The sequence below is a fragment of the Callospermophilus lateralis genome, chromosome 1, assembly GCF_048772815.1.
Source record: "Callospermophilus lateralis isolate mCalLat2 chromosome 1, mCalLat2.hap1, whole genome shotgun sequence".
Classification (NCBI taxonomy): domain Eukaryota; kingdom Metazoa; phylum Chordata; class Mammalia; order Rodentia; family Sciuridae; genus Callospermophilus; species Callospermophilus lateralis.
Window position 1 is genome coordinate 199827397 of NC_135305.1, and position 18256 is coordinate 199845652.

The 18256-nt window shown below is 37.2% G+C and overlaps 1 protein-coding gene across 24 annotated transcripts in view; it reads right to left on the bottom strand.

The window, feature by feature from the left end:
- Nucleotides 1–13420, bottom strand: part of Lrrfip2 (LRR binding FLII interacting protein 2) — an 89676-nt gene extending 76256 nt beyond the window's left edge. For 14 of the 24 annotated variants that reach the window (XM_076843510.2, XM_076843559.2, XM_076843535.2 and 11 more), the window contains exons 1-3: nucleotides 13138–13419; nucleotides 11694–11765; nucleotides 2941–3083 (exon numbers count right to left, since the gene is read on the bottom strand). In XM_076843510.2, coding sequence (XP_076699625.1) covers nucleotides 2941–3030 — 90 coding nt within the window. In that variant the 5' untranslated portion in view covers nucleotides 3031–3083; nucleotides 11694–11765; nucleotides 13138–13419. Of the gene's footprint in view, nucleotides 1–2940; nucleotides 3084–4476; nucleotides 4548–11693; nucleotides 11766–12701; nucleotides 13068–13137 lie in introns of those variants that run through there. The other 10 variants (XM_076843594.2, XM_076843578.2, XM_076843572.2 and 7 more) reach the window with 6 other exon arrangements.
- Nucleotides 13421–18256: the final 4836 nt, after the last annotated feature.

An 18256-nucleotide genomic window follows, 5' to 3' on the forward strand; every position in this document is an offset into this window, starting at 1 on the left:
TTAAAGTGTCTCAAGACATAAAGCATGGTTATAGTGGGGGGGGGGGGGGGTTGGTACTGGAGACTGAACTCAGCAGTGCTTAAAATCTGAGCTACATTCCCTCCCCTTTTTATGTTTTATCTTGAAACAGGGTCTGGCTAAGTTGCTGATGTCCTCACAAGTTTCTGAGGCTGGCTTTAAACTCACAAGTTCTTGCCTCAGCCTCCTGAGCCACTGGGATTATAGGCACACACCACCACACCCAGCTTTCACTATTTCTTTTTAATAAGCAAAAAAAATAGCCTCCACAAGCCTAACAATAAAGGTTCACAGGCATTATCTCCTTTAATCATCACAATAGCCTACTAGACAGGAAGACAGTATTATTTCCATTTTACAGATGAGAAAGCTGAGGTCAAGAGAAGTGACTTCACAAAATTACTCAACCAATTATTAGCCAGAGCCAGAATTCAAAACCATGTTTACAAGTCTGCAAAGTCCACTTCTCTTGGAAGCAAGTATGGTAGAGTAGAATAAACAACAGCTTTAAATGGCTGAATCGGAGACCAGATTCTAATACCTTTTAGATAGTTAGCTCTCTCCTTCAGATGATTCCTCAACTGTAAATAACACTAATAATGATACCTATCTTACCTAGATTAAGATTTTTGTGAGAATCAAGATGCATAAATGGTTTCAAAGTCATGAAAAAACAAGCTATGGGGGAGCTGGAGAAGATTAATTAAATAGTGTAGTATAGGAAGCGGTTAAATGCACAGACTGGAGCCAAAATTCATGTACCTAAACCTAAGTTCTTCTATTTCCCAGTTATGTAACCTTGGGAAAGTTATTTAACTTTTCTGTGCAATGGTTTCCTCATCTGTAAAATGGAGATAAAAATAAAACCAATCTCAGAAATTTGCGAGGGTTAAATAAAATAATGTATGAATAATGCTTAGGTTAATATTTGTCATAAAGTAAGGACTCAACAATATTGGATATTAGACTCCAACCCAATTTTTTAAAGAAAGGATCACATCAAAAAAGGGGAAGGAGGGAGGCTGAGGTGTAACTCAGTGGTAAAGCACTTGCCTTGCATGCATGAAGCCATGAGTTTGATTCTCAGCACCAGCCAAAAAAAAAAAAAAAAGGCGGGCGGGGAGGGGGGGTTTCAAATACTTAGTGAAAATACAAAAGAAGCCTAGATGACGCTGGCATTTTCTTCTCATTTAGCCCTCCAAATTTGGAAGTAAATATTTTGAGAAGTTTCAATTTTTAAGTAAAACAATGTGGCTTCTAAAATGTTTCATTTGTGCAGATACTTTAGATTATTGAAACATAATATCTACTTTTTCACTTTTAAATGTCTTTTGCATTTTTATCTAAAAACATGTCATCAGACTGGGGCATAGTTCAGTGATAAAGCTTGTGTGCTTGAATAAGGTCCTGGTTTCATCCCCAGCACAACACACACACACACACAAAAGCTAAGAATGTCTCATTTAATTTTTTTTTTAAGTAATTTTGTTAAAGTAGTATCATGAACTTCTTTAGTTTTGTTAAAGTAATATCATGGGGATTGAAATGAAGAAAATCATGTTACATGAATTTATGAATATGTTAAAATTAGTCCCACTATGGGCTTATTATTGTACAACTATAATGTAATTTTTAAAAGTATACTTAAAATTTAAGGTTAAACATCAGCATTTAAATATAGAATTTTAGAGTATTAAAGGAAAAAGTAACATCACAACTTGGTTATCAGTTTTTAAATAACTTGTTTCATATACTCTTCAAGATTTGGTTTTTGGTTTTGGTTTTTTTGGAGAATCCTTTATTTTTTATTTGCTATATATGTCTGCAGAAAATTTGGTTTCTAATTCAAAGGCAAACTAAACAGCTTTTAAGAGGAAAAATATGGATCAATTAAAAAAAAGAAAACAGCATTAATAATAAATAAGTTATTTACTAAGAACAAAGAAGTGATATGGGAATAACTCTCACAAAAAGAATATAATTTAATGCTAATCTAAGCAATTCTTGTACCAGATTGGTTTACAGTCAGTTTGTAACTGAAGACAGAGCTGAGGTCTGAATCAAAGTTGGTATCTTGCTAAGAAATCCAAGGTGGAAGTTATCTTAAATATCCATTATATAAGGAATTGCTGCTAGTAATTTAACAGGTGACACCGATTCTTATTTTCTTTTTCTGAATTATTAACAAACAAACAATGCTCCAGAAGCTCTGCTACTATAAGAATTAAACAAAAAATTTTACCACAGGGCTGAGAATGTAGCTCAGTGGTAGAGCGCTTGCCTGGCATATGTGATGCCTTGCCTGAATTTAATATCCAGTACCACCACCAAGAAAAAAAAAAAAAAAAAAAAAAGACTTGGAAAAAAAAAAATTCCACTGCAGTATTTCAAAAAAATAACTTAAAGGGGTTGGGGTTGTTTCTCAGTGGTAGAGTGCTCACCTAGCATGTATGAGCACCACATAAAAATAAAAACATTGTGTCCATCCACCTAAAACTAAAAAATAAATATTTTTTTTTAAATAAGTAACTTAAAAACTCTGAATAGGCACCAAATAAGAACTATTTCTGTCAAAATTCACATAGCACCTCTTGGAACTACAGTCAAATGAGCATTTCAATAGTTACATCTCCAACATTCTAATTAATTACCCTAAGTTTAAATCTTGAAGATTAATTATAAATTTAAATACATTAGGACAATACCTTGAACTCAAAATATAATGAAAAATTAACGCAGGTGAGGTTAATAGCTATCTAAGTATATTTTATTCTAATACAGTATTTTAGAGGCTAACAATATCTTATTCATAGTAAACATTTTGAAACTAGCTCAATGAATGAGTATCTATATGTCACTCCCACATTTTTACAATACTCTCATCTGTGTAACTTGGTGTTGAGAAGAATTTACCAGACACACCTCTCTGGCAATGTTACTCAAAGCTTCATCTTCTGCAGAAAATCGATCTTTCACAGGTGTTCGTTTCCTTCCAGAACCAGGAGTCCCCATCTTGTGTTCTTAATAGTCTTCCAACTCTTTAAGTGATTTCACTGTGTTCAGCCCTGAAATAAAATAAATGCAGTAAGTTAGGATGTTTCCCTTTATGCAGTTTTAATGCCCATTTAAACATTCAACTTTAACAGAAGATTTATATTTGTCTTTGGAAAAATTAGTCAATAACTACTTTTGCACACGATCAATTATTCCAGTAAATTTTAAAATATTTAAACTTACTAAACCTTCTAACTTCATTATGATATTCACAACAACTATGAGAGTATATTAGCCTCAGAAAACGGAAGTCAGCAGCAATTCTGCCTAACAGTTTAAAATTAATACAACTATTTCTAAAATCTATTTCCATTCCTGAGTGAAAGGCATATCAGAAAAGTCATTCAGCCTAAAGTTTCAGAAGAACATGTTCAAGAGGTTTTAATACCTTAAAATTACATAAAGATAACTTCTTATCTTTATGTAACCTAAGAAATTCTTGTACCAGATTGGTTTACGGTCATTTGTAACTGAAGACAGAGTTAAGGTCTGAATCAAAGTTGGTACCTTACTAAGAAGGTAGCAAGGTGTAATTTAAGAAACAATGCCAATTAAATCATGACCACATAAAAAAACAAATGAAGGCTCATTATTCAGTAATTAATAATAACCAACACTGTCCATGCAAAAAATATGTATCTGTTATTTTCAGTTACTATAGGGACTGAAGATAGAGCAATGAACAAAACTGATGTAAACAAATGGCTAAGTATACATATGTGGGCCAGGAACAATGGTCCACACCTGTAATCTCAGTGACTCAGGAAGCTGAGGCAGGAGAATCAAAAGTTTGAGGCCAGGCCAGGCAATTTATGGAGCCCCTGTCTCAAAATAAAAACTAAAAAGAGCTGGGGCTGTAACTCAGTGGCACAGCACCCCGGGTTTGATCCCAGGACCACCAAAAATCATCCTCATCATCATCGTCATCATCACCACCTATAACTCTATCATAATTATCATTATTAAATAGACCCATTTTTACAGTTTTGCCATGTATATTTAAGTCTATGATCCATTTTCAGTTAACTTTGGTATTATGGTGTGAGTCAGGGATCCAACTTCATATTTCTGCATGTGAACATGTACTTATTTATCCTGGCACTATTTTTTGAAGACTTTATTCTTGCCCTATTGAATTGTCTTGCCATCTTTTTTGACAATACTGGAGACTGAACCCAGGGGCACTGTACCCCTGAGCTAAATCCAGCCCTTTCTATTTTTCATTTTGAGACAGAGTCTCCATAAGTTACCTGGGCTGGCCTTGAATTTACAGTCTTTCCTGCCTCAGTCACAAGTAACTGGGATTATAGGTATGCACCACATGCCCAGCTTGTCCTGCCACCCTTATTGAAAATCAGCTGACCAGAGAAGTAAGGGCTTATAATTCAGCAGAATGGCACACACCTGTAATCCCAGCTACTCAGGAGGCTCAGGCAGTAGAAGCACAAATTTGGGACCAGCAACTTAGAGGCACCCTGTGTCAAAATACAAAATAAAGAAAAGGGTTGGGATACAGCTCAGTGGTAGAGTACCCCTTGGTTCAAACCCCAGTACTTTAAAAAGGGGGGGGGGGGCGGATATTTTTTATTTGCAGACATCTTTTTTTGTGTGTGTACCAGTTTTGTACTCAGGTCACTAAACCACTGAGCCATATCCACAGCCCTTTTTTGTATTTTATTTACAGACAAGGTCTAACTAAGTCGCTGAGGCTGGCTTTGAACTCAGAATCCTCCTGCCTCAGCCTCCCAAGCCACTGGGATTATGCATTACTGTGCCTGGCTTAGACACCAATTTTTATTTTATTAATCTGTATGTGTATTTTTATGCCATATCACATCATCTTGATTACTGTGGCTTTGCAATAAGTTTTAAAATTGGAAAAAGGAGTCCTCAATTTTTTGTTTAAGACTGATTATTTTGGATCCCTTACATTTCCATATAAATTTTGAATCAGTTTGTCATTTTATTTTCGGGGGTAAATGGTTGAAAAAGAAAAAAAGAAGGTAATCAGGATTACAAAGCAGTTACACTGAATCAGTAGATCAATCTAAAGACAACTGCCATCTTAATAATATTAAGACTCCAATTCATAAAAATAGGATTCTTTCCAATTATTTAGGTCTTCTTTAATTTCATTCCACCATATTTCATGTTTTCAATGTGCAAGTATCTCATACATGGAAACTGGAGCAGAAAAAGGGAAAGAAGGCTGTAGGTGGGGGGGAAAGTGGGGATTGTACCATTAATATGTAAAAGTGGTGGAGGAGGAGGGAGAGAGGAAGGAAGGGGAAGGGGAAGAAATATGAAATGAATTTAATAAAAATCATGTTATATAATATATAAATGTGCCAAAAGGAATTTCACCTTTATGTATATGTAGAAAGTACCAATGAAAAATAAATAAAGGAGCCGGGTGTGGTGATGCACATCTGTAATCCCAACAGCTCAGGAGGCTGAGGCGGGAGGATTTCGAGTTCAAAGCCAGTCTCAGCAACTTATCGAAGCCCTAAGTAACTCAGTAAGATCCTATTTCTAAAATATAAATAAGGGCTGGGGATGTGACTCAGTGGTTAAGTGCCCCTGGGTTCAATCCCCAGTACCATAAATAAATAAATGGAAGATCAGTAGATAGAAGAGGAACAAAAAGAGGAGGGAAGAGGGTAAAAGGGGACAATGACTGAAATCAAATTCCTTGCAAGTATGATTTTGTCAAAATGAATCCAACTATAACTATCATACTCTAATAAAAATTTAAAAAATAAAAGTAACCATAAACATTTTTTTTAAAAATTTTTTAAATAAAGGTTGGGGATGTAGCTCTGTGGTAGCATGCTTGTCTAGCAAGTATAAAGCTCTGAGTTCAATCCCCAGTAATGCAAAAAGTGTTTTTGTTTTTGTTTTTTGTTTTGGGGCAAGGTAAAGCTTTACTTGTGCCAGAAGGGCGTGCTAGGGAGCAAAAAAATGTTTAAAAGTAAAAAAAAAAAGTCACTGGGAATGGTGGTACATGCCCATGATTCCAGCAACCCAGGAGGCTGAGGCAGGAAGATCAAAAATTCAAGGACAGCCTCAGCAACTAAGTGATTCCAACAGCAACTCAAAGAGACCCTGTCTCAAAATACAACATAAAAACGGCTGAGGATGTAGCTCAGTGGCAGAGCACCCCTGGGTGCAATCTCTAGTACCAAAAAACAAAACAAACTTGTAGATCACAAAAAATGAAATTGGCAAGACCAGGAGGGCAATGACTAAACAGATAAATAGACAGATAGATAGATAAAAAGATAGATAAATATAGATATCATTATTCATGACAAGAAAAAAAAAACACATCTAAAACTTAAATTTTTTCTATCTTTAGTCCTATAATGCTTGAATCACTTAGACCAAATAATTAAAAAAAAAATAGCTATGACACATATGCTTGCTAAACATATTGTTTGTTATCAGACATAGATGATTTAAACCATTCATAGGAAAATAAGTGTGCCTCTGCAGAAAGTATACTCTTTAACTTTAAAATAGTCAAGATTGCTCCAAGCTGTTAAAATGTTTCTACTTGAAAAGTGGGACTGTAGAAAGAATAACAAAGTGTTCAGAGCAATTTAAAAAATTAAATGTATTTCCTAAAGCAGTAAAAATATATAAAAACTAGTTAAAATTCTGATGTTCATAATAAAGGTATATATAGGTTTCAAAGTGAAAACAACAGAAAAAGCTGAGCTATAATTCTTTAATTGGGGTAGGGTGGGAGGTGGATAATATTCTACCTCTGAAAAAATAAAACACTTTGATATGCACCCTAAGGCTTTTCCCAACTGCTTAACCTCTTCTTCTAGGAGGGAAAAGCTGAGACAGGGAAAGAATAATAGGAATAAACCAAATAATAGCATTAAGGAAGAAAAGAAAAACACTACTATTTTATTTTTTCTCCTCACACTGAATCCTAAATATACCATCATCATAAAATGCTACAATACCAATTTTTGAAGACAAGGAGAAACTATTTCCTGGAGCCACAACCTAATCTTAAACAAAAGAAAGGGAAACCATCTGCAGGCTTGTGTCTATAAATTAAGTCTGCATGCTGAATTCTTCAAACAACTTTGACTGTAATATAGCAGTTAAATACACTAATGTGAACCTTGGTCAAAGGGTGGAACACTAAGTTCCTTAACAGCTTTCTAGTTTAAGAAGTGACATAGCTAAAGAACTATAAACTCAAGTGTTTCATTCACTAAATATAGAAAACATCAAGGTTTTCATGAGGCACCACATGACCCAGGGACACAACTATGCTAGGAGACAGCATCTGGTAACAACTAAGAGTTTAAAACAAAAACTGCATGGTACTCTATACTTTTGTGGAAAAAACAGAATGAGAATTTGAGAAGAAGCTAATTTATCTTAACTCAAAATAATCCTGTAAAACAATCTATCATTCCAAAAGTCCAAGAGTTCATATTTGTGATCCCAGTGACAAGTGTGAAGGTGTCTGAATTGGAATGCTATTTCAAATTATGGTATGGCCTCCCTGTGTCAGTAAGAGTAATGATTTTTCCCTTGTTGTAAAACATTCCACTGATCCCTGGCAAACACTCTCAAATAACTAGAATATAACATCAGTGCTGTGACAATTCTTTGCTCTCCTTGTACATCTCTTTATAAAAACTTGCTCAGTTTTCCCTAATCATCCTCTTTCCAAAACAATAAATAAATAAAATAGCCAAAAACCTAGATCCTGGGATACACCCTAAGCAGATTTCCAGCCCCAAAAGAGCCTTAATCTTATGAAGACAAATGTTCTTTATAATCCCCTCTACTGTGGTTGCCACTTTTTCTAAACCACAAGCCTTCCTGACTTGCAGCAGGGCCAGGCCAGATTACAGTTATGTGGTAGGTTCTGTCAGATGAGCTTTGACAAGGCCTCAAAATAGATCCCGGGCACCAGCCAGGGAAACTGCCACTCACAAGTTCCAACTTCATCATACTTGAACTTCTCAGCACTTAACTTTTTTTCTCTAGTCTCTCTCATTTAAGAGGACAAAGGATCCTGAACCTCCTCCTGGCCATTAGTGAACTTTTATGTTAATCAAAATTTAAAAACTGGACCTCCCTTATTCTGCTTACAAATGCTTTGCAGAATAAAAACTGAAGCTGAAGGTCTGGGGATGCAGCTCAGTAGTAGAACACTTGCCTAGCATGTGTGAAGCCCCAGGTTCAACTCCCAGCACCACCACAACAAAAGAATCTGTACCTTCTTCCTGCCGTGAAAAATCAATCCATTAAAAACACTATGAATTACAGAGAGATTTTTCAGATCCCAAGCTCCAAAGAGGTTGGTTTTTTTGTTTGTTTTGGGTTGGTTTGGTTTTTTTGATACTGGGGATTGAATTCAGGGGCACTCAACCACTGAGACATCTCCCCATCCCTATTTTGTATTTTATTTAGAGACAGGGTCTCACTGAGTGGTTGAGCACCTCACTTAGGTGAGATTGGCTTTGAACTCATGATCCTCCTGCCTCAGCCTCGCAAGCTGCTGGGATTACAGTCAATGTGCCACCGAGCCCAGCTTCCACAGAATCTATTTGTATTTTTATTACAAACAGAATGTAAAGGAAGAAGTCAGACTATTTATTTCTCTATTAATATTAATTATTATTATTTATTATTAACTATTATTATTATTAACTATTAATATTAACTGTTAATATTATAATTATTAACTATTAATATTAGTAGATTTCAACAGTACAAAAAATTAAATAGACTATATACTTTTTTTTTTCAGTACCGGTGTTTGAACCCAGGGGCGGTCTACTACTGAGCTAGATTCCCAGTCCATTTTAAATTTTGTTTTGAGACAAGGTCTTCCTAAATTGTTGAGACTGGCCTTGAACTTGCAAGCCTCCTGCCTCAGCTCCCAGAGTGGCTCAGATTATAGGCTTGGGCTATCAAGCCCAGCAATAAGTCCAGCATATATACAATGTTATTAATTGACATAAAACATAAAATTCTGAAACAACTGAAGAAGACGTAGCCACTTAACTATTACCAAATATAAATGGTTTGTATGTGAAAATACCAGTCTTCAAACTACCTTGTTTCTAATTGAAACAAATGAAATTAAGCATTTGATACTCTAATATGTCTTAAATCACCTTATAAAATACATTTGCAGTTTTTTTTTTAAATGAAAAAATGGGTAGAGAATACAAAGTAATTAAGAAGTCTTTTCTTCTACAAGCCTATATAGTCCAATATAGGATTTAAATAAATTTTTAAATTTTCACAACTTAAGTCCCAAACTCCCAGTCATACATTCAAATATACACTATATATACATACTTAAAAACTAGAGCCAAGACTTGTTTTACAAGTTTTTCATTATAGTAGTGCTTGTAGTAGTCTAAAAACAATCTAAATGTCTGTTAGTAGGGAATGGTAAATTATGGAAAATGAATAAATCAGAATCCATCTACACTAAGCAGGACATCCAATCTTTAGAAAAAATGAGGTGAATATATACATTCATCATATAAATATATATGTATGGGAGGGTTCAAAGATACATCAAGGGTTAGAATGAAAGGTACAGGATATTTCTCCTAAACGTATGCTTGTGTATATATAATAAAAAATTGAGAAGACACACGGTAACCATTAGCAGTGCTTGCTTGGATTAGGAGGTAGGGATAAGAAAAACCTAGGAGTTTGTGGCAGAAAGGAAACTTACATTTTCTTTTTAAATATTTTATCAATTTTTTAAAATCCCACATATTCTACTAAACCCATGAAATCAGCATTATCCTATATATGCCATTTTTTCCCTCTTCCTAACCATCTCTACTTTTACCTATTGCTTTGTGTATCACTAGAGTAAAACAAATGTATACATATGTAGCAAGTATCAGAGACTATCCAAGAAAGCAGAATTCTCTTGGTTCCCCTAACACCACCAAAATCAATAAATAACAGAACAAATGAAAGAGTATAGCATACAATAAACCCAGTTTTTATCCTAGTATCGCATTCCTTTTAAGTCTAGCCTAATTTATTTCAAGTTTTTAAAAGTGGAAGTGCAAAGTGCAACACTAAAAAAAAAATCACTTCCAAAGATATCCTATCTATTATCTTAGAAGGGAAAATGGAGAAAAGAATGAAGTAGATTACTCACAAGGTAAATTTTGCTCAATTCCTTCCTTTCAAAGTTTTAAAAGCTCAGTTTTGAAAGATGGTCATAGAGCCTAATCTTTATTTGCAAACTGGAAAAGTATATTACATTTTTTTTAGTTATGGAATCATCCCTCTATTCAGATTCTCCAGAGAGAAAGTGACTACCTAAAAGGAAAAGGCTATGAAATGGTTTCCATTTTTGTTGGTGCAATAGATAGTGCTCCTATGTTAAGGACAAGAATTTTACTTCTCAATGATCCTCATCAACATTCCCAGCACATTGCAAGAAGAATTTTTTTCCCCCTCTACATCATGAACTGTGTTCTTTACACTAGGACGAGGATAAACAATTCATAGAGCTTTGCAAGAAAGTGTTCCCTCCCTCTTGCTAAATTCATTTCTAGTAAAAATTTGTTTTTAAGAGATACATTGCCAAATATATTTTGCATATCTCTTTTTTCCTCCATTATTGAGATGCTTAAATTTTTTTTTTTAATTTTAACATTTATTTTTTAGTATTTGGCAGACACAACATCTTTATCTGTATGTGGTGCTGAGGATTGAACCCGGGCCTCGTGCATGCCAGGCAAGCGCGCTACCACTTGAGCCACATCTCCAGCCCAAGATGCTTAAATTTTGATCTAAGAAGATTTCACTTGCATATTTGCCCACCAAGGCTGTCAGTTATGGTGGTTTCCACAAGGGATTTTCCAAAAGGGAATCTCTATTCGCAAGGAACTGAAACTCTTAAGTCACTTTCAGCTGGACAAAAATCAAAAGCAACATTAGAGAATACTGAAAATAAGAATACATAAAGGGGGGCTGGGGATGTGGCTCAAGCGGTAGCACGCTTGCCTGGCATGCGTGCGGCCAGGGTTAGATCCTCAGCACCACATACAAAACAAAGATGTTGTGTCCGCCGAAAACTAAAAAATAAATAAATAAATAAATATTAAAATTCTCAAAAAAAAAAAAAAAATACATAAAGGTAAAAAAGGATGCCAAATTTTAGTCAAAGAATTAAAGAAATTTTGTAAGACCAATTGGATAAGTTTAGTATTACTTTAAAAAAATAACTAATTGAAGGTCTTCATGAGTGAAAAATAAAGGTAAAACAAGCTGAATCCCCCTCTCCCAAAAAAAGGAAAAGAAAAACATGGTTAAAAGTATCAAGACCTCTGTAATTAAAATTTATTTTGCTTAACAACATTTTGAAAGCCAAAAAATGATCAAATTACATTTCAGCAATAAAAAGTTATTTCTAGTTTAATATCAATCCATTCCAAAAATAAATCACAAATCAAAACACACTTTCTTCTGTAACAAAACTTAATTAACAGTATAGTCTCATTCTATATTTTTAAGGATAGAATGGCAAAATGGGTAAGGCATTCCACTCAAAAGACTATTTTGTATAATGCAAATTCTTTCAGTGAACTTTTTCTTACCTTAGTGATGGTAGTTCTCCTTGCCAGGGTCATTTATTTTGCTTCTACACCCCTTCATTTATCTTGCCACATCTAGTCCAAAAAGAAAAAAAAAAAAAAAAAATGGGCAAAAATCACAACAATCCACTTAGTAATTAAAGCATTTTGCAAAATTTCAATTGTCATTCTTAGCATACTTTATGACAAAAAACATTCAGCAACAAACCTAACACTTCCTATAAAATAAGTAAAGGCATCTAATTAAACAAGCATAAACAAACTTAGTTTTCCTCTATTTCACTGTTAAGATCCATATCAGTGATTCACAAGGTGAGTGATCTAACTTCCTATATGAATCACACTTTCCAAAATTCTTATTCAATACAAGTATAGTAGGTCATCATCTCTGTATTTGTTAAACAGAGCATGACATTGGTGAAACAGGGTTTTACTTCAAGAATTTCAAACCGTGGCATACTTGAAGTTCCTGCCAACTAACTTTACCTGCAACATTTTGCACTCTCCAACAACTGCACCTTTTCATACAGATTATCACCGAATAAAGTATTATTTTGAAAAAATATTTCTTTAAACACTAAGAACTTACTCATCCCTACCCTCCTCTCCATCTCTCAGTTCCACTACTGCATCCACATTCTCTTCTCAATGTGATAACATAAAAATTAACAGCAATTCTGTCATTCTTACATACTGCTTTTAATCAATTAAATTACAGTTTTTCTGTTTATGGCAGAAATGCTGAGTCATTAAAAGAAAACAAGCTATAAACAATTAAAATTTAGGCTACAGCTTCCCCCTAGCCGTGTCTCAGAAAGCTGATATTTGTAACTCCCACGGTATAAAAAATACTGCAAACACTTGAATCTTTTTCTCCCCAAGAAAAGGAAGGGGGCTTCTTCTGGCTGGATATCCACAAAAAAAGGAAGCCAGGACTGACTGCAACTGTATAACTCAACAATCTGGGTGTGAATAATGCCCCATATTAGTCAAGCATTAACCCTGACCCACCTAGCTAGCTCCTGTTAGCCCGCGCTTCAGTTCAGGTCAAAGGAGCAAAGAGAAAAAAAAATTCCATAAAAATGCTACGCCGTCCATCGGCCTGACACCGTTCCCGAGAGTGCTTCTCCCGGGACCGAAACCCAGAGTGTGGCGTCGGGAACAGAAGGAGCCGCGGACACCCGTGTCAGAGGAGCAGCCGTCCAATTTAATTTCTCCCACAACTGGAACAACACCTTCCCTCCCCGCGGAGGGAGGGTGCGCGACAGAAGATGCCCGAGATCTCGGCAGTCAAGCGGCGACCGGGCCCAGGAGCTGGGCAGTCCCAGGGTAGCCCGGCCCCCAACAGGGGTCGGCGGCGGCGCGGATCCTCTGGGCTGCGGAGGCCGGGAAGAGGGGCCTCCCAGCTCCCTGCTCACACAGAGCGGGCGGGAGGAGCGGCCCTTACCTGCCTCTTGGGCGGGCTGTGGCTGCGGCGCCGCCTGGGAAGGGCCGGAGCGCGGCTGGCCGGCCCGGCACCCGCCCGGCACAGCGACGAAGGGCGAGGGGCGCTGCGGCCAGAGTCGGTCCCGGGTTCCCAGCCAGGAGGGCCGAGCTGAAAGCGGTGGCTCCCAGCACCGGCGGCCGATCTATCAAGCTGGTGCGCCCTGAGCGCGGCGGCTGAGACAGCGGGAACCGGCCCCGGGATGAGCCGCAGCCCCGGCGGCAGGCGGAGGCGGCCAAGGAGGGGCGGGGCCACGGGGTCACCGACCCGCTCACCCGGAAGTAGTTGTGGCCAGGACGGCCCGCGAGCGCCGCGCGCTGCGGCCGGACTAAGCCTCGACGAGCCAAGTACCCGAGGCTGGCGGTAGAGAAGTCCCAGGCAGCAGTGTGCCTGCTTCCCCACTCCGCCACCGCGAGCCTCTGGGGTGGCGCGGGAGGGAAGAAGGAAGGGCGGGGAGCGCGGCCTCCGGTAAGGCGGGGCCTGAGCCACCGGTGGGGCGGAGGCCCAGGGCTCTTCGAGGCAGGCGTATCCCTGACCCGGGATAGGGACTGACTGATATGCCAATTGATGCGTGTGCTGGCTCATGGTTGCACCTGCCGGGGTTGCTCTAAACCGCCCGACTTTGTGGGCTTCGGTAAGTGGGCGGGAGTGGCGCTCTGGCTGTAGGAAGCCAGAGAGTGCGGATGGGCGTGGTTGAAACACTGCAAGCCATATTTACAAAATGGAATTGCATTATTTTAAAATGATTTCTATAGAAGAATGCTTGGCGAAGTGAGGGGAAAGGAAGAGTTTAGAGTCTGTTAAAAATCGGATAATCGGACGCGATGGTGCGCACCTGTAGTCCCGGAGCCTGTGAATTTCAGGCCAGCTTGGGAATCAACAAGACCCAGTATTCAGGTGGAAAAAATAAAATCTGACAGACGCGGACCTGTCAGTCATTCATTTCAGAAGTATCTGTCGAGGCACATCAGGTCGAAAGCACTGGGAAAGACCAGGTTCTGCTCTTGGGAATCTTGCCTTCTAGTGAGATAGATACACTGATGCAGATAAACCAGGTAAAGACAGCTTGTAAATACGACTCTGCAAGAAACTGTGATGAGAAAGATTTTATGGCTGGAGAAGATGGCTAGAGAAGATCCTCTGAGAGGAAGTGATAGTTTAGCAGCCTCCTGATGAAAAAGGCAGGAAATGCACATACACATAACATATAGGGACTGCAGGTTCCAGAACTCTCCGAATAAGCTCAAAGATTCCATGTGAAGATCCTAATTGTAGCCCGTGCAGTGGCGCACTCCTGTAATCCCAGCAGCTGGGAAACTAAGGCAATAGGATCACAAGTTCAAAGCCAACTTCAGCAATTTAGTGAGGCCCTAAGCAATTCAATGAGACCCATTTCTATATATTAAAAAGGGCTGGGGATGTTTAGTGGTTAAGTGCCCCTGAGTTCAATCCCAGTACCCGCCCTCCAAAACAAAACAAAACCCTCTACAATTAGAAAGCTTGCACCCTTTGAGTTCTTGAGTGCTGCCACTATGACACTAATATTGGGGGTTCAAGAGACACAGAAAAATATATCCATCAGCCTTGGAAGACAAATTCTATAACCTTTGGCTGATTCCGTTCCATGTCATTCTTTTTATTGGACTCATGAGTAAACATGAAAACTGATTTTTACCTGCTCTCTGTAACAGGCTGTACTGTTATCTGAATAAAAGGATTAATGACATGTCATCTTTTGTTAAATCACTTGAAGACAAAATAAAAACCCTACTTGCAAGGAAGAGGATCTAATCAAATATTAATGTGGTTCCAAAATAATACCAAAAAATCCAAATATGAACTGTATGATTAATGAAAAGATTGAATAATATTAGAGTTAGATTCTCTTGCCCTTTTCATTTTACTGCTTAGCCAATTATTTTGACTCATGACAAACTAAATATTTTGCAGTGTCATTTTGGAAAAACTGAGGGAGCTAAACTTATTGAGTATACACTTCTTACACAGAATTGTGTAAGTTGCTTAAATATCTTCTCCAGTACTAGGACTAAACTTGAGATATAGGTATTATTATATCCATTTTAGTAACAAAGACATTGAGGTTCAGAGACATTGTGACTTCCCTAAGGTAACAAAACTAATATCTGGAAAAGCCAGAATTTGAGCTCAGGTTTTTCTTGCCCTAATTTCCCCCTTTCTTCACACCATATATTTTGCTGCTTTAATTGTTTGTTTGTTTGTTTCAAAAAAGGATCTTGCTCTGTTGTTTAGATTAGCCCCGAATTCCTGGGATCTATCATTTCTGTCTTCTGAGTACCTGGGACTACAGGCCACCAGACCTGGCTTATTTTAATAGTTAAAAGGGAAAGATAAGTGTCCAGCCAAGCAGAATTCTATATTGGTTTTGGGATTTTTACTATGAAAATGTACTTTAAGGTAGAGTGTTATGGAGGAACTTCTCTGTGTTTTTACTTCTCCCTCACAATTTACTGTCTGTTTGGCAACAAGAAAATGAAAACTGTTCCACTTGTTAAGAGTTCATCGTGTCATATATGATTTGAGTGCTGCCAAGAATGCTGTAAAGTGTGACACTAACATTTTGTCATTGCAAGGGGATTCTGACTAAATGTATAACTCTGAATTATATCATGGGCAGTCTCTCCCTGCGTGTTAACCATTTCACCAAAAAATATGTGCTCTCAGATCTTTATGGAATAGTCTGAGATATGTATACCCCCAGGAGTGTATGGGCTGGCTGCTCTGAGGACTTATTAATAGATAAAGGAAATTTTTGAAAGTATCTATGTAGTTCTGGGACTGAAGTGGTAGAATTTGTATATTTTTCTTCCTTTATAACCAATCTTTTATATTTTTCTTTGATGGCAATAAATGTTTCCTTTCTTAAGAGCAAATAATCATTGCCATGGTTTTCACAAAATTGTCTTTCACAAACAATATTTTTGCCTCTCTATACATCTTTGGAAACTTTGGTTTAAACATTAAAAATAGGATGCCAGGGGCTGGGGTTGTGGCTCAGTGGTACAGAGCTTGCCACACATGTGGGAGACACTGGTTTTGATTCTCTGCCCTGTGTATAAATAAATGAATAAAATAAAGGTCCATTAACAACTAAAAAAAATTTTTTTAAATAGGTTGCTACTTTTGCAAGTATAATTTTATGTGTCTGTGTATACATGTATGTTAATGTGTTGGGAGCACTTATTAATTTTGGATAGCTCCTTAGAAGGCTATCTGAACTTGACAATATAACTGCCTTACACTATGTGTAAGTTCTCTTTCTAAAATTTCCTGTCTATATTTACTATTTTCTCTTGCTGTCATCTCTCTCTCTCTTTTTTTTCCTTCTATGTACCATTCACCCAATTGTCCCTGTTGGTACCATCTTACATAACTATAATGATCTGGGCGTTTGGTGGTTGTTGTATTTGTTTTGTCTTCTTGCTGTATTGGAGACTGAACCCAGGAGCACTCTATCACTGAGTTACATTCCCAACCCTTTTTTTTATTTTGAGACAGTCTCTCTAAGTTGCTGAGAATGGTGTTGAATTTTTATTTCTTCTACCTCAGCCTTCCAAATTAAAACTTAGGAAACTGACATCTTATTATCTTCTTCAGGTGTTTAGTTTCTTTTTATGTTTCATAACATCAAAAGGTTGCCATTTTGGAAACAACTCTTTTATTATTTGATTTGGTTCTTCTCCTATTTCTTAATTAGCAAATATTAATAGTTAATAAGTTTGCTAAGGTGCTCAACTCAAATTACAAGTTTATTTGAAAATTCTGTGGGACAACACAATTGAAAGTGATTGATTTGTAAGGCTTACTGTTTCATATTACCTTGACCTAAATCCATTTATACAACTGTGTATGTATGTATTTTAGTACAATCTCTGACCACTGAAATATTTTCAAAGAGATTCTTATTAAAAATTTTTAAAGGTAAAAGAAAACTCCTCACTTGACTGGGAGAAAAATATTTCTAAACACCTAACTATTCAAATGAGAATAATCTGTTGGGTTAGGATTCAGAATCTCACTTGCAGCTAATTCTGGCTCTGCATGGATTATCCTAGCCAGGGCAGCTCACTCTTCACTCAGAGCAGGGGAAAAAAAAAAAAAGATGTAAATTACTTTCTTTGGTCTTGGCAGTAGGTTGATGAGAGGGGAGAATTTATATTTTAGGTATCAATTATGTATGCATGCTTCATCAGAGATAATCAAGTGAGGGCTCCTCTGCATTATATACTTATAAATGAGTAATAAAACATCCTTTATATTATGGCTCATTTATAGCAAACTATAATTCATTTGCTGTATACTGGCACCTAGTTAGGCACTAGAAACACAGGGACAAAATAGGATTTCTGCCTTAAGGAGGTAGAATTCCCAAGTTTTGTTTTGTTTTCCTAAACAGAAATTTCTTTCTGACAGAAATCGGAGATCAAGGTGTTGCAGGGTTGGTTTCTCCTGAGGCCTCTCTCCTTGGCTTGCAGTTTAGCCACCTTCTGTGTCCTCTGCCTTCCCTTCATGCCCTGAATCCTTGGTATCTGTGTTTCTTTTTTTTTTTTTAAATAAGCTCTTATTGTGTACCAGACACTTCCTAAATGTTAGGGATACAATGGGAAGAAAAAAGAGTGGGATTCTTTCTCTCAAGAGACTTTCTGATAAGGGAATCAATCTCACAGAAGTAACTTCATAATACACCAGGTATTACTAAGGATGATATGTACTGCCATAAGGACACAAAAGATGTGGGACTTAACCCAATATGGGGTGTCAGAAATAGTCCTTAGAATAGATGCTTCCCATCAGGATTTAAAAGTGCCTGAGATTATGCTGAAAAGAGCATATAGACATCATGATGGAACCAGCAGAATCCCAGGGATTAAAAGAAAGAGACAGGGCTGGGATTGTGGCTCAGCAGTGGAGTGCTCACCTAGCATGTACGAGGCCCTGGGTTTGATCCTCAGCTCCACATAAAAATAAAATAAAAGATATTGTGTCCAACTACAACTAAAAAATATATATATTTTAAAAAAAGAAAGAAAGAGACAATGTGATA